Source organism: Vanessa tameamea, chromosome 2 (genome assembly GCF_037043105.1).
Source record: "Vanessa tameamea isolate UH-Manoa-2023 chromosome 2, ilVanTame1 primary haplotype, whole genome shotgun sequence".
Classification (NCBI taxonomy): Eukaryota; Metazoa; Arthropoda; class Insecta; order Lepidoptera; family Nymphalidae; genus Vanessa; species Vanessa tameamea.
In genome coordinates, this window is record NC_087310.1 from 4,666,116 (window position 1) to 4,684,055 (window position 17,940).

A 17,940-nucleotide genomic window follows, 5' to 3' on the forward strand; every position below is an offset into this window, starting at 1 on the left:
AATCATTGACCTGAATACCGGAAATTTTCAAGATACGATTATTTCGAATTTCCTTGTTGCAAACGAATTATGTGAATTGATTATTCGTTAATTGATTTTGATATGAGTGTTTGTAATCATGACAAAGTCTTTGATTATGAACATCAAATTAATAACAGTTTGAAGACTATATTATGGATTGTTTTTGGTTTACATTAATCAATTTGTGAGCTACAGTGTTAACGATGTGAGACAAACAGGAAGAAGCGTAAATAATCGTTAACGAATTTTATAGCAACACTAAAGAACTGATAAGCTCCCATATGGGAGCATTTTCACAGATAATTTAATTTTTTTTTGTTATAAAACATTATAAACGTATATTATTGTTGAATATGTATTAGTAAAGATAGTAAGAAAATTATGATGACGTGATACATTTAAGTAGTGACAAGTTTGATCTACATTTCGAACCGTTATTTTGCTGTTGTATGTCTTGGTAAAAAATAAAATTCCATGTGAGAGTCTAGTTGAAAAAAGTACGATTTAATTTGTGTATTCAGCAGACTTCAAGCTGGAGTACGACAATGTTCAAAATAGTAGTATAGGCACAACAACATTTTTTTAATGATGAGTGGTAACCTATAGACTGTTGTAAGAAATATTAATCATTCGCTACATCGCCAATGTACCACCATCTTTGGAAACTAAGTTGTTAGTCCCTCGTGCCTGTAGTTACACTGGCTCTGGCTAGGGAGCCACTAGTTTTTATTTTTATTTTCATTAATTCATTTATAAGACTAAAAATATAATATAATACTTTATTTTAAAAGATATACTAAAATGAAGTAGATGATGAACTACAGACTGACTGACTAAATACTCTTACAACATAAATATAATATATTTGAGAGACAAAAATGCCTCTCAAATATTCGCAGACAAATTTATATTTACTTCCTAAATGGCCTTCAGTCGCTGCTGCCATTCTTCATAAAGAATAATCACCTATGTAGATATTATCAAACCAGCTGGCTATCGCCCCTCTCTCATCACAATAGGTAGGTAATCTGGAGATAGATCAGGCATCTAACGTACTTTCCTAATAACTCCGAGCTGCTACCGAAATTACTTAAAAGAAAAACCTTAAAATTTTATTGTTAGACCCAATATTCGAATCTACCTTCTCTGTAGTCTGAACCTAATCTGCAGACGTATAAGCTAGTTAATAACTAAATCAATCAGCTAATTAAAATAGCGAAAAGCAAAACGTCGCAAGGATTACCCACGCTATTTATCTACACGTGGGATCCTCTAGACATCATTTATATTTCATTGACCTTTACGAATTAAAACAAAAATCAATTAAATAAATATTCGCAAATATACATAAGTTTAAAAAGAAAATAAATCTCCTAGAGCAGATAAGTGCATCGCTCTTACGACAAATTTATCATTTGCGCAGTTTTATAGACGATTGTTAAATAATATTTTATCTTTATTTATTTCATCGGTACAATGTCACTGATAACCAGTCCGTGGAAGATAAAAAAAATGTATGATTTTTTTCAGCATTTCTACTTGGTTTCGGAGATAAGGCATGCAGGTATGGTGCTAATTACGTAATGTTTTTACATTTTGAAATCTCATCGTGTTTTGCAGCTAATATATTCGTGCTGATGATGGTAATTGCGCTGTCAATTTCAAATACGTTTGCAACTGACGTGATTACGATGAGCGATTTTGCGCTATTGTAAACCAATAGCGATTCCCGGCTCGCTTCGTCGAGTCTTAGTTAGACTTTAATAATGATTGCGTAAAAAATTTAATTATATAAACCAGAACGTAAAATTTAATCAATCTAAAATTATTAAGTTCAACTATATTATTAATGAACGCATAATCACTTCTGATCTCTGTTGTCTTAAAGTTTCTATCGCCAGCTAATTTAATTTTTTGGAAATGTATTTAATTTAATGTAAATTCATAGAAATACATAGATACTTAGTTCTGTATCATATAGGTTTTCGTATCTTTTGCGGATTTTTTTATGTACTTTTGTACATTGCGTGGGATCTCATTATGTTATTGCATTAATTTATCTATATCATTATATATTTATCTATAACATTATTTGAATTTATAGAATGCTGAGATGGCCCAGTGGTTAGAACACGTGCATCTTAACCGATGATTTCGGGTTCAAACCCACTAAATTTTCATGTGCTTAATTTTTGTTTATAATTCATCTCGTGCTCGGCGGTGAAGGAAAACATCGTGAGGAAACCTGCATGTGTCTAATTTCAACGAAATTCTGCCACATGTGTATTCCACCAACCCGTATTGGAGCAGCGTGGTGGAATATGCTCCAAACCTTCTCCTCAAAGGGAGAGGAGGCTTTAGCCCAGAAGTGGGAAATTTACAGGTTGTTAATGTATTAATTTGTTTCATTCTAATGAAAGAAAGAGATATATCATTTAGATACTTTACCGTTACTCAGATAAAATGGAAATGTAATGAGATGGAAATTTTACAGCATCAGTTTTAAACATGATCAAAGCGTCTTTATCTAAACAGGATTAATACGGTTCGGTGAATCTGAATAAGATGAATACAGAACATGAACCGAAAATTCGCCATCAACAAAACCGACGTACAATAATGTTTATGTCAATACTCGCTGGTCCCTGCGACTCTCTGCGTCTGTATCCTAACCGTGATAACCAATACGGTCTAAGGTTTTTATTTAAGTCCAAAAATACGTCCAACCGTGACCAGGTAGCAAACAGACGGATAGAGTTACATTCGCATTTGTAATTTTAGCCTGATTAATTGTATGCATTTCTGGCGAAACCATGACAGTCGCGTTTAGAAGAAATAAGTACATAAATTTGATGTGCCACTAAATATCTGTGTTTCAGACAACCGAACATACCATTTTCAAGCTGAAGATGAGAACGAACAGAGGGCGTGGACGTCAGTCCTCGTCAATTGTAAAGAAGGTGCGTTGATGAGGGCGTTCCATCAGCAAGCCGGGGAAAGCAACGATAACGGTCACTCATTGATGGACTTGCAGCGTTCCATAATACGAGCGGTGCGGTCGTTGCCTGGGAACCAAGTGTGTGCGGACTGTAGTTCAACTAATGGTAAGTGGCTACTTACGTCTCGCTAATATTATCTGGTTACACTTGCGTTTATAATATTTCTGTATTCTGTTCCAATGTAGTGCTGTTTGATCTTTTTTCTTAAGTTTGCGTAATTTTCTGCAAGTGTTTGCAATTCTTTGGTATGTCGACAACGATTACTAACACTTTATTATGTTTTGTTAATGTTAGGCTAAACATTTCTCTTAGAGTTCTGGAGCCTAATTCACCAAGCCGACCAATCAGATGATGGATATACGTTTGATAGACAGATTCGACTAAAGCAATATGCAATTCATGTTATTAGTAAATTTGCCTTTAAATTTTTATTCTCACAAATCTCGGTTGGATTTGTATTATTTATTATCAACTTACATATTTTTTCATAAAATAACAATCTTTATGATGGTTTACTACATTGAAATAACAATTATCAATCACTTTGTAACAATAAAAATAACAATCAAAGTTTACTACAAAGGAAATGTCTTATCCGTCTCTATTACGCTAAATACAAGAGTCATTATAAGTATTTAAATTATGCTTAAAATGCTGATGGTACATTCGTAACTATGGCAATCATGATTGTTATCTGCAATTAAGCTGTACCTGTGTCAATTACGTAAACGATTCATTGTTTAAAGCCTGTTTAACTGACACAATAAATATTTTCTTTTATTACATGTAATACGGTATTATTGTCTTTGTGCCAGTCGGTTTGGGGTAGGTTACTTATGTTAATTCAAACAGCGATGCTTGGATTTTTTGCGACTCCGTATTTTGTACGGACTCCTTACGGGTAAATGTCTCCTCCAAGAAATACCATTTTTCTCTCTCTCTGTCTCTGGCTGGCTTCTATTTGTATATTGTTTTAAATTGTTTTTTTTTATGGCATTGGTTGGCAGAAGAGCATATGGGTCACCTGACGTTAAGTGGTCACTACAGCCCATAGACAATGGCGCTGTAAGAAATATTAACCATTCCTTACATTGCCAATGCGCCACCAACCTTGGGAACTAAGTTGTTATGTCCCTTGTGCCTGTAGTTACATTGACTCACTCACCCTTCAAGCCGGATCACAACAATACTGAGTACTGCTGTTTGGCGGTAGAATATCTGATGAGTGGGTGGTACCTACGAAGACGGGCTTGCACAAAGCCCAAACCAACATTTATTATGATTTGTCTGAATGAAATTAACAATTACTTCAATATTACGATATCTCATTTACATAAATATCTGTTGTATATCACCGTGATTAGCTTGCTCCATTTATTTGCGGTCGTCGCTGTGTTTAATATCGCTCCGAGAAAACCGATTTAGCGGACTTTAAGGTCGGCGGCCTGTCTGACGCCAATCCAAATGCCTATTTTACCTAGTGGCTTTGTTATCATAAGTGATATCCTATCCTAGCTCTATAATACTCTACCGGAAGCCACATTGTACCATCTGTATAAAAACCTTTTGCAAACTTCAGCTATAAAATCTTCAGCTTCGATTGACATCACGCAGGTACAATTTGTTAGTACGTAAAATGTTTTAATATAAATATAATTTACACCTTACAGGAGTCAGGAATAATGTAGCTTTTTACTACTGAATAAAAATATATAATTTAAACATTAGTTGCGGAAGTTACCCCTTACATACAAACAAAAAAAAAATTACCTCTTTATAATATTAGTATTGATAAATACGTGAAGAGAAAACTTTGTACTTCTTGTAAGCATATTGAACTCTGCGCACGGATGTGTGTGAGATTTGGTAAAGGTAACGTAAATATAGAAAAGGAATAAAATACAATAATACATCGTATTCTGTATTTTACAAATGTATTATATTAAATTATTTCAAAGTTTCAAGAAAAGAGCTTACTTATTCCTCAAAACGGGACAATGCACTTGTAAACCCCTCGGTGTAGCAGATGGCCATGGACAGTGGAAGTTACTTTTCATCGGATGAGCCTCCCGCTCGTTTGCCATCTATTTTTTAAATGCATATGCTATAGTATATATATAATATAGCAATATATAATACATGTTATGTAACACATAAACTCAATATCGTGTTTTGTGCCATTTCTTAAAGTTTTTAATTGTAATATTGACTAGGTATCATTTAGCTTAGCCTCATTTTTCCTCTCTTTCGAATCGACGTATCTGAAATCTTATTAGCAATTAATTGCGATCAAATTTCGACCAATGGGCGACCAGTAGTAATTAACATTTCTTTACAATATCCAGAAGACATTTGTTTGTTAGTTTTCTAACCATTAACCATTTGACGTTTGATCGTTTTCCATTTTCTTTCTTTCTGTCTGATATACGATAAACAAATGTGTAACGAAACTCATTTGTTTAAAACCGCAGTTCGTTCGTTTGAACGAATAATTTTGCGTCATAGTTTTAATGTGCATACATTTTTAACTTTGCCGTTTCATAAATTCAAATCATTTGTAAAAAATACTTTGGTAAACAAGGCATATTATTCGATACAAGATTATACAGATGATAAAAAAGGGTGGAGTTAATGCTTGTTGACTTCCAGGCAGGATATATAACATGCATATATAATTGTATTTAACTAACATGACTGTATTTTTAGATGTTGAAAAAGAGTAAGTACTGAGTTTCTTGTCGGTTCTCCTCGGTAGAATATACATTCCGAACCAGTGGTAGCTTCACTTAATATAGTTTGTTAAATGACGATTCAAAAGTGCTTGTAAAAGACTACTTGAATAAAGTATATTTTAATTTTGATTTTGTGAATAGATTTGTATGAAATTTTCTAAATACATATTATGTTAAAGAAATGAATACAATAAATAAATCTGAGTGATCGTTACAGCTTTATAAGCGTTACCTTGGCCTTTGTGTGGCCATTTTTTTTCCTTATATCTTTTCCTGGTAACCTGATGCCATCTGTTCTGTACATGATGTGCAATAAAAAATAAATGTTTATGCTTATACTTGGCGGAAGGGATTTGTGCAAGCCTGTCTGGTCAGTACCTACTCATCATATAATCTACCGTCAAACAGTCGTTTGGTTGTTGTGGTTTGAGGGGTGAGTGAGCCAGTGTAACTCCAGGCACAAGGGGCTTAACATTTTTGTTCCCATGGAAGGGTGCGCACTGATCGGTAAAATTTCTTACGGCACCAATGTCTATGGGCAGTGGCGACCATTTACCATCAAGTGGCCCGTTTGCCTACCAATGTTATAAAACAAAATACATAATAAAATAAATAGAAATATAACTGAAAAATCTCTTCATCCAACATGTAAAGGAAATACGCACAAAGTATATGAAAGTAATTTCTATATGTAGACCACGTATCCGCCATCCAGGTTTCGGATCTGTCAGCTTCATAACCAGGACGTTATAAACTCTTGTTAAACTGGAAACAAGACTCGACTATGGTTATGGTAAAATTATATATTTTTGAAATAAGGGTTACTTTTTTAGCGCTTTATCAAAAAAAAAAAATGTATAGTGATTTTTAGAGATGCGCGCGCACAGGATCTACATAGTCGCTTGAAATTGGCAACTGAAATGCAAACCTTATTTTATTATAAATTTAAAACGTATTAAATATTACAGGAGTGGTAAAAAAGAAGAAATTACATTTGTCATAATGATCATTTTATTATTTTATTGTAATTAATCATCACTATGCAATTAAAGACTATTTTTAATCACGACGAATAAATCGAACTTATCAGGCGCGTACGTATAAGGTCAAGCTAATGTATAAAATATATAGTCATATTAGATTTAATTATGCATTCCTTTAAAATATCACATTTAACGGTTACAAAGAAATGTTTGAATCGAAGAGTAAAAATGATTTACCCAAGTATTGTGGAAATATATTTTTTAAAGTTTATCTCAAATTTCTATCACCGGAAAGTACTATGAAAGTTACTGGTTTATTTTAATTTTGATTCGTTTCGTTTCGAATCCTTCTTTTAAGACCGTCACTAAGTTGCATTGTTGCGTTATCTTTGTACAGGACAAAGGCAGACAAACAAAATAAAAATAATTGGCGGGAAAACTAACAAATTTGAAATGATTACTTTTTCTTTCAATTACTTTAAAAAAAAAATTTATTATATAGAATTTTATTTATCTATTTTTTTTACAAAAGCATTTTACGAAGCCTCTGCAGAAATGGCTGACTTGCGTTATGAGAGTCCTCGCCAGCGGCATGTACCTACTTTAAATTTACTCATCCAGCAATTGCCTACTTTGCCAGCCACGACGATAATATACTATTAAACTATATTTAAATGGATAAACTAAATTAATATTTTAACGTTTAATAAGTGATTGATTTTATGTCTTTGTATTTAAACAGGAATGAGACATGCGAACGAGATTATAAAACATGGGGTAGCACGAAACGACGCGTCTTTTTGTTATACGACAAAAGTGATATGACTTTAATTATGAATTATTGACGTATTAACTAATTGTACATACACACTAATTGTTTCTACACACGCTACCGAGAATTTGTATTCTTTTTTACCTTTTTATTCGCTTTTGTTTTTTCACTAAAATGCTCCGCGCGCTCCATCTGCCTAATGTTTTATAAACTTGAGTATCCGAAAGTGTAGTAAAATAAAATTTTATTTTGATGTCCGCTTTTATGTAGCTGCAACCTTTTTTATATTGAAACTTTTGTAATGTGCAATTATGTACTAAAGTTCTTTTATATTACAATATCGTCGTTTGAAAACCAAAGGAGATAAAAGAACTGAACTGTTTTGTCTTTACCTATTTATTTATAAATCTCCACTACGATACTTGACCGCGCAGACCTTGACAGCTGATCGGAATTTCAGTACCAGTAGGAAGTCGACTTCCTCTCACATATCGATAACAGTAATTACTAATTACAACATTCATGAAGCTACACTTGTAACGTCAAATTGTCATTGTTTTTATAGGCACGACTAATGAAGGACGAATTTTATGTCTTGTATGAAAAAGCATGATAAAGTAAATACGACTGTTGTTGTTAAAGTAAACGCTCCTTAACAAACTTGTTATTCGTGTCATCGGAAGCGTGACGTTCTAAGCAACAAAAACCTCGTACAATTAAAAGGGGGAAATTAGTACTTATGCGCTTGTATGAGTTGCGCACCATTATATATTAAAATGTTCATTATAAATGTAAACCTTAAAATATATTAGATTAGAGTTATTATAGATTATTTATTCATAAATAAAACATAAAGAAAATGTATCTTTATTGATCCATAATTTAAAAAAATATATCTGTATGTACATATAATTTAACAGTAACAACCTGATAATTCCCGTTTCTGGGCAAAAGCGCTATATAAAAGTTAAGGGCAAGGAGTGCTTATCCTCAATGCGCTTTGATGGATATCTAGTACAAGAATTTCATTTGATATTCGGTGGTTTCCTTTTTCGCCGAATACGACATAAATTCCAAAAAAATCGAATAGACATCGATAGTAATACTAACCTAATGTCATCGATCCTAATAAAATATAGTAATATTATGACAATCCATCATATGATCATCGAGGATCATAATGAAATGTTGACAACCAATCTTAAAATACTAAATATTGCTCGACCCGGAATTCGAACCTGGTATAGATCTATTCACTCACTTTAAAATATTATCGGAGTGCATTAATATATGAGTGAGTGACGTTCGTGCTTACAAAATGTCTCAGTGTGCGTGAGAGTATAGACATCAAAAATATACAAAATAGATTTAATTTGTTAAGTTTTTTTTTATGAAAATGTCGATAATTTAAATGGGAAGTATACTGATATAGATCTATTCAAGGAAATTATTCAGATTTATATAAGTGTAATTGAAAGACGTGTTAGGTACGGTTCGTTAATATAATTATATTTTTTCAAATATCTAAAAAAAAGTTACTGATTTTTTTTATAATTTTTAAAAAAGCATAAATTTTCTATTCATTGTTATAGTGTTAATTGGAAATGGTGTTAATTGCTCGATAAATGTATATTGTTTCAATGAACACGATACTCACTTGTTGTTGCATAATGCATTCCCATTGTTTTCGCGAAACGTAATGTTTTTGCGACTTCTATTCGTGACCTATAGAACCTTAAACGTTACGAGGACAAGATGTATTTATACAAGAATCATATTATCGACTTTCTAGTTACTTTCATATTTTTCTAATAAACAAAATGGCTCTTTAAGAAAGATTAATCTTCCTTTACATCGCTATGCGCCACAAACCTTATAAGCTAAGATAAGTTAGATAACTAAGTATTATAGATAGTATTATAGTTAGTAATAGTATAAAAGACATGCCTACTAAATAAGTAAACATACGATTGTTTACAATAAATAAATCAATGTTATTCTTTACAGATCCCACCTGGCTGTCAACAAACTTCGGCGTGATCGTTTGTATAGAATGTTCTGGAAGTCATAGGGAATTGGGTGTTCATATATCAAGAATACAATCATTAACGTTGGATAGGTTGAGCACGTCTCAGCTTCTACTGGCCAGGCATATGGGAAACCAGCTGTTCAATGAAGTCATGGAAAATACTCTGGACGAAAGAGACAAGTTGACGCCAGAGAGTACCATGTGAGTATTTGTTCATTTGGAGAATTAAGGATAATCCTTAGATTTACGTATTCCATGCAATTTCCCAACAGCACAGCTATGTTGTGTTACCTCTTTGTTTACAATACAACACAATTTAACTCAACTAAAATATGTCTTATTTTGCGTGATACAATTTAGATTACATTTGTTAAGTTTATTTTATTAATCCACTTTAATTTTACTCCCAAAGTTCCTATAACAAATTCGTCGGCGTACAAAACGATATATCATAGATTATTCAAGTCCTCGACCAATGATATCGCGTCAATTCGATGTTAAATGTTGTTTATTTGACTTTTGTCCTTAATAAGAAACAAAACTCCGTACATTAAAAAGATCTTGACAGACGTTAAACGTCAGTTTTATCAAAAATATTTTTGTGGCACGGAACACTTGAATGCACTCGTTTGATAATTTTTTTTATTTAATACTAAGACCATATGTATTTAAATTTACCCAATTATATAAGTTAAGCGACTCAAGTACATACAAAATGTGATAATTTCATTAGCGACAATTATTTTATTAGATATTTTTTCCGGTTGTATTGTACAGTACACTTTACATTGTAATATTATATTGGTTACACGAGTATGTTTTGATTACAAACTAATGTTACTCGTTAGGTAAGGTGTGTTAAGTGAAACAAAATTAATAGACACGTAAAAATACCATTTCGAAAACCGTTGATAGTATATATTATGTAAAGTCTACCTTCTACTTAATGTTAGGACAAATTAATTTTGTAAGGTATATTTTGTAATTTACGTAGACAATCAGTAAGTACTTTCGAAATGTTCATTCACAACTAGCTGTCCGCTCCGACTTCATACGGAATGTGTAAAATTTATACAAAGTCACCCTTCCCATTTCAATTGCAAGGGACGACCCTTGAAGTTCAAATTTCCAAAAAATATTTCGCGACAAGACTAACAACGCTAAATTTCAAGTCAATCGAATCTATACTTTCAGAGATCTAGTGATAAGTGGCATTTCGCATGTCTATTTTTTGAAAAATTCCCAAATACAGCACATTTTTCTTCATTTTTATTTCTGTAAGAACCTGTAAATTCTGGTAAGAAGTAGGATAAAATATTTGGAGTCGACAATTTTGTTGTTTCGATATAGGCTTAATAAAGTATTTGTTAACAGGGAGGAACGATTAAGGTTTATACGAGAGAAGTACGTATATAGAACGTGGGCGGCGAGGACTTGTAGGGATGCAGCTGAACGGCTCTCGGAAGTTGAGCACGCAGTTAACAACGGTCACCTGCAGAACTTGTTGCAAGCGTACGCAGAGGGTGCGGATTTTGGATCGGCCTTACCTAGTTCGGTGAGTGATGTATGTTTATTTTCTGAAATGACTGACGTTTTTATTTTTTATAATAAATATTAAAGTTGATATCGTTTGTATAATTATATTTTATGGGAAAATAAGAGTTTTTGGCATTATGTCTGCTATATTGTGTGAACTGATTGGCGTTTTATGGGTTGGTAATTTTTTTCAGTTTTAGTTGTTAGGCATAAAAAGTAGTTTTAGCTTGCCTCATACTAAATTCCATCAAATTCGATTCAGTGGTTTGGCCGCGAAAGAGCAACAGACAGACAGGGTTATTTTTGCGTTTATATACGATAATATATGATAATTTGTGTACAAATTCAAATTTAAAAAATTATAACAAGTGACATGGATACACATGCCTATTATATTCGTCGAGAATACAAAATATAGCACAAAATTCCAACATAATATGGGTATGCCATAAACTATTATAAAAAGTGTAGATAAACAAGAAAAATATCACCAATGATAGTGATGTCATAACAATGTCACACTCGATGTTGAAATTTACTTCTTGTTCTGAGTGACAGGTGTCAATCGAATGTCAATTGCAACGTACATTTTATGAAATTATTTATGGTTTAAATTAACAGTTGGTCGAATGTATTGACAGACCTATTAAATTTATTTGGGACGAAATTGCCGTAAATCAATATTCTATGTTGTAATTTTATCATAACACCAAACAACAATACGTAGTATTGTTTAAGGGATTGAAGGGTGACGATGAGTAAGCCATCGTAACTACACTAATACGGGGATATAACATGTTAGTTCCTAAGGTTGGATTAATATTTCTTTCTGAATCATTTCTATGGGCGGTGGTAACCTTAGTAGGATGACTAACTATCAGGTGACCCGTTTGCCAATCTACTTATGTTAAATAAAAATAAAATAGTGTGTCTTCTTTTCAGGATTGTGGCGAGACAGCTCTTCATCTAGCCATATCGCGTGAACTCGGTGACGGTTCATGTTTGCACATAGTCGATTTTCTAGTCCAAAACGGTGGCTCTCAAGTCCTAGATAAGGCGACGTTGTCTGGTATGACGGCCCTACATCTGTGTGCGGCGATCGATAGGACGGAACCGATGAAACTATTGCTCAAGGCCGGCGCAGACTCGACGCTGAAGGACGCCAACGGGAGAACCGCGTTACAGATTGCCAGGCAACTAGGACATCATGCATGTCAGGAATTGGTGAGTTACAGCGGTTTTGTACCAAAATATTTTTTCAAATTACAAATTTCAACAATAGTACTAATAATGAGTATTTCATGTATGGAGTATTAGTGTACTAGCGACACACCTTGTTGACAGTAGTTAAAGATACTTCAACGTGTCATGTTTGGAATTACTCGCAAATATGTCGGCGTTTGTTTTTCCTGCATTTACCGAGTATTTGGTGCAAACGGATCGGGACACGAGTGTGGATGTAGCATAACGCTTAAAACACTCGGCTACGTCTCATGAAATGTTGTAATTAATTTTTAGCTCGAAAGTGTGGATAAGAGGGAGAAGAGCATATATGAAAATATAAATATCGATTGGAATCTATCGCACGACGACGGTTCGACGGATTTCTCTGACGACGACACGGTTATCGACGAAAGGGTAAATATCGATATGTTCGTAAAGCGAATACAACGCCTTTGTATATCAAAAACTATTGTATGTCGAAATGTTTTCAGTTAAATATCGGATTGGAATAATTCAAATGACTGAAATCTATTGAAGTAAAATAAAATTAATTTATAATTGCAACGTCAGCATACTTTAGTACGCTCGCGTCAAATGACATAACTCATGTACACGCACGGTACTGTGTCGCGCACGCATGACATTAAATCTCAGTTTAACAAGGTTACCTACAACGGTAATAATAGGCTTTAATATCGCAAATCAAATATATTTTTTAAAATTAACGTAATTTTGAATGGGTGTTACTAAATTTAAATTTATAAAAGAGTAATTATTCCAAAATCTTTTAGGTGTTAATTAGTCACAAATAATATTATGTTCGAAAATCTTAATGTTTTTAACTTTGAGCTAATTTTGAATTAGTAAAATCGTCCAAGTTTCCGCCTTTCCGAGGGTTAAGTATCCTACAGTTATATCTCTATATATAACGCCCCCCTTTTTTTGTTACATGTCGTTGCGGGAGTCGCATATTCCCGTTTTGTGTCATATATTTACTCATATTTAATCCGGATAGCCATTTGGGCGTTGGTTTTATTCCTCCATATAAAACAATTAAATGAGTCAAGCAGTTCCTTAATTTTCAGCAAAACGGTAGCGTGACGCCAGAGAAGAAGTGTCCGAGGTCTCGGCCTCCGTCATACGCGGGTACGTGCGGGGGGAGTGGGGTTGGTGGTGGTGGTGGTGGTGGTGATTCCCCAGTGCTTCGCTCCAGGTCTTCCACATGTGATTCGTTGCATCATGCTCCACCCACGCCGACAACGCTGCCGAGGAAGCCAAATGTTTGTGAGTATGACTATAACGGAAGATATATTTTTCTATGATGATATACCGCTCGACTCTTCCAACTTTATATTATATATAGTGAAAGACAAAGACAGTAAAGTACACTCCGAAAGATAAGTATAAATGGTATATGGTACATGGTACAGTGGTGGTGGGGTGATGGATGTTACAAGTGTGTACAATTAGGATATACCTACAAGTTTTGTAACTAAGTTAATGGCGCTTGAAACTATTTATAGTAAATGTACAGCATACATTGTATATATTATGTATATACTTTTTCAATAAAACTACTGGCCAAGCTATACATGAAAAAAATGAGCATGCTTATTATGAGCATAAAATGTAACTAATGAGCAATTACTAATTTGTAAATAACATCTCACTGACAAAAAAGAAATTGTTCAAATTAATTTGTAAAATAATACATAGGAGTTACTCCGTGTTGCCCCAGGATCTCCGCTCCTCTGCGGTCCAGGGTCTCCAGACCTTTAAATCCGGTCATAGGTAGTTGTCATCATATAAGCATGCTTTTAATGTCAGCCCCCCATCTGTGCCACATAAAATGCACAAGTAGGTATCCGAGCTGTCAGTAAATATATCGAAACGAAGCAAATCGGCCCTGACGTGTCCGCAGACAACATCGGCAGCCTGAAGAAGCGCGCGGCGCCGCTGCCGCCCGCCGCGCACGCGCGCTCCACGCCCTCGCCCTCCGCCGACGCCGCGCGCTCGCTGCACGGTACGCCCCCCCTCCGCCCGTGTGTGCATCTCGCTGACGCATTACTGACACACTAGTAATATTGCGACGGTGGGATAGTGAACACTCATGTTCGCTTGCCGCCGCCGTTGATTCGATCGTGTATGTAGTGCGAAGCGTCGTTTAAAAAGAAAAGAAAAACCAAACAATATATAATAATTTATAGTACAAATAATAATAAATTATTAATTTGTTACGTTTCTATTGTGCGCACTATAAAAAAAGATATTTATTACAATGATGAGAAAACATTCACAATAATTAGTTTATCTTTTCTCATGTGACAACCCTACTACTAGTGGCACTTGGATATTTACTCACTTGGGAAAGTATTTAGTGGACTCGTATCTGTACGGCTGGCAGCATAGTTTAGTCTGAGCCAGTGTTTGCTCGCTGAATGTATCCTCAGTACCATAAGTCTGGTTGATTCCTCGAGTGTTAAATATAATTTGGCTCGGCTCGACGACAGATCGCCTCGTAGACGGGTGGAGACATACTATGTGTATTCGGAGTGTCCTAACGTGCGTCTGACTGAATAGGCGTGCCGGTGGGCGCGGTGAAGCACCGGCCGCAGCAGCCGCCGCCCACGCCGCCGCCCGCCGCGCTGCACAACGGCGCGCACCGCGACGAGCCCACGCCGCCCCCGCGGAAGGTGAGTCTGACGTCACGCGTACGCACGGGCCTTACAGCCACGACTACTCGTCTGCCCGAATCACAAATACTGAGTATTCGGCCATGCTCTTGTCAGCGGCTTTGAATGTTAGGCATCGACAACTCAGTTCCCATGATTGACGGTGCGCTGACGGTGTATAATGGTTTCACACGAAAACGATCACTTAATGCAGCTCTAATATATATTTTTTCAAGTGTCAAATATTCACTAAGTGATCGAAAGGTAGACATAAACCACAGATCCTTAGGTCCTGGGTACAATCCCCAGGTCAGGCCGATAAGCATTATTGGGGTGTTTCGTTTAAAAATTCGCAATAGCAGCCTAGAGCGTAGAGTCTGTAGTTATAAGTGTGTACACTGCGCTTCGGAAAGAGCACGTGGTCACTGGTCATGCGCCTGAACTCTTCCCAGTCGAGTCGGATTTACCGACCTATTAGAGAATAGGAGTGAGGGAATAGAGACTGTATAGGTAATAAACATACCTTAGCTTAGTTGTTTAGTCGAATCTTGAGATTAGTCGCCATTGCCGAAATTGGTCAGTAGGACATCAATTATATAACAGACAAGTACATACTGTTTTCCGGATGCCGAAGAGTAGCCGAATATTCGTGGCCTCCCTCCTAATTAACATTAACATCTGTAGTGAAATTCAACGCATACATGTCTGGCAGAAGAAGGGCAGATGTGACCACTTACCAGTAAGAATTCGATTTACACGTTTGCCTCATTTTTTATTTGGTTGAAAAAAAAACACGATTTAGTAGATTTGTAGTCACGTTGTCCCAATGAATCTATTTTTGTATGTACCACTAAAGAAGAATTAGCTTTAAAATTGAATAATTATTATTATACAAGTTAACTAAGCTAAAGGTAAAACATAAACCAAAAGAGATAATGATGTATGAGCAAAGACTATTTGATATTTAAATTGTATTGAGGTTTATGTCGCGTTGTTTCAGTAAACCTATACTAAATAAAGTTTGACACACATAATACAACAATATCGAAACTAATAAAGAATTGTACAGATAAAAAATACATTATGCATTATTTCAGTCGTTATTTTAATAGCCGATGCCTTTTATAGTGTGAAAAGCATTTTAAAATACATAATTCATGAGTAATTTACACAATTAAAAATTTCATTCTTCTAAAAATAGGTTTCTATTTGAATATTTTACTATAGGACAAATTCCAGTTTGAATGCTTAATGTAGTTTCCACAGATCGTTAATGCGTATATATTATTTGATTTTTTTTTACAAGTTTTAGTGTATCGTTATGGACAGTCTGTAATAACATGGACTAGAATATATTCATATGTACACTTGCCGATGACACTTAAATTGTTAATTATGATAAGTACACCAATCATTATTTACATAGAAGCAAATAAATAATATTTGACATGCAGTACATACAGGTGTATTTGTTTTTGCTTCAGAAGAAAAATAGATTGCACCTGGAAAATGCTGTAAAAGGAAAACTGAAAAGGGTAACGAAAGAATGAGAGAGCTTTGTGTACTTAATCGCTTACCGTTTACGTCCTCTACGTTATATTTTTTTGTGATTCCTCGTGTTTATTGTCAAGAGAACGTCGAAAACTTTTTTTTTTCATGTTATCAGTAGAAAGGGTAAAGGGCTTATGCGTTGAAATGTTACCACAGGAAAATAAAGTTTGCTAAATTTAAACCTCGTTTTTCAAAAATTCAATTTTGGCGTTCTTGCTTCTTTCCTTTCCACTGACAATATATTTTTATCTTCAAGTTAAATTAACTAAACTTTAAAAAAAAAACTAAGACTTAGACATAAAATTGGCAAGCTTTTAAGTTAACCGTTATTTATTTTAAAAAAATAATTACATTTCCTTCGTCGTATGTCTAGAAAGGCTTAGGTTAAAAATGAATATTATCATTTGTAATATCGATTAACTCTCTTGGCAATAGGTTTCTCTAATTCCTGCTGCATACATTTAAGTGTATGTTTCATTCAGTAATAATTCAACAATTTGCATGAATTCTTAACTGAAAGCTTTTTTTTAGATATAGTCATTAAAACTCTGATGATGTTAGAGTAGAAAAAACATGGTATTTTTCTTTTAATAGCATTTAGTTTTTGATGTATAAATTAGACTCTAGAGAAGAATTAGATGAAGTTAAATTTAATTTGATAATTAATATGCACATCTTCTAACTCTGGTGATTTTTTTTTTGTACTAACTACACCTTTGAACCGAGTGTTTTGCATGATTTAAAAAAATTTACTACTCCAAGCGTAAATTGTATACTCTATATAAAAATATGACCATAATTGAAGGTAGTTTCATAATATTCTTTATTTATTATAGAATGCTTACGAAATAAAGCGTCTTTTAATTTATCACCAACATTATTAAGACTGCTTTTTCTTTACAACGCCTAGAGTTTAGCTCATATATACATGCAGATGCTATGATGTGTATCCGAGATTTGAGAATTATTCTCATAGTAAAAATGTCTTTATAGGAATGTTCTAGTCAAGATTCGTCTTTAGAGCTGTGCGATATATCGGACGCTCTAGACGACAGTCGCTTGCAGTCTGCGTTGTCGTGCGACAGTTCAAGGTCAAGGGAACGCACACGACGCAGCGACAGTCGGTCGCTCGACGTCTCCGACACTTCGAGCGTACACTCAAGATCTCCTTCGACATCTATTACTATGGTAAGATTTACGACACAAAACATCGACTCCCATGCAGAAATAAACAATTATTATTTGCACTTATTCAAAAAGATGAATGACGTTTCGTGTATTATCCATTCTTTTGGGTCGTCTTTCGTGGCCTTTTCGCAACAATTCGGCATTTACTTTGTTAAATGTCTGTTTAAAGAAGTCAGCAGAAAACCAAAATGAATTTATCAAATGGTTGTAGAAGATCCACTTCATCACTATTT

At 34.5% G+C, this 17,940-nt stretch overlaps 1 protein-coding gene across 6 annotated transcripts in view; it reads left to right on the forward strand.

The window, feature by feature from the left end:
• The window catches only part of LOC113401069 (arfGAP with SH3 domain, ANK repeat and PH domain-containing protein), a 60,530-nt gene that overhangs the window by 39,822 nt on the left and 2,768 nt on the right, over positions 1–17,940 (forward strand). The window contains exons 7-16 of one of the 6 annotated variants that reach the window (XM_064220362.1): positions 2,901–3,125; positions 9,515–9,737; positions 10,911–11,091; positions 12,015–12,296; positions 12,591–12,710; positions 13,367–13,580; positions 14,218–14,319; positions 14,877–14,989; positions 16,453–16,503; positions 17,513–17,707. In XM_064220362.1, coding sequence (XP_064076432.1) covers positions 2,901–3,125; positions 9,515–9,737; positions 10,911–11,091; positions 12,015–12,296; positions 12,591–12,710; positions 13,367–13,580; positions 14,218–14,319; positions 14,877–14,989; positions 16,453–16,503; positions 17,513–17,707 — 1,706 coding nt within the window. The remainder of the gene's footprint in view (positions 1–2,900; positions 3,126–9,514; positions 9,738–10,910; positions 11,092–12,014; positions 12,297–12,590; positions 12,711–13,366; positions 13,581–14,217; positions 14,320–14,876; positions 14,990–16,452; positions 16,504–17,512; positions 17,708–17,940) is intronic. The other 5 variants (XM_064220440.1, XM_026640792.2, XM_064220460.1 and 2 more) reach the window with 5 other exon arrangements.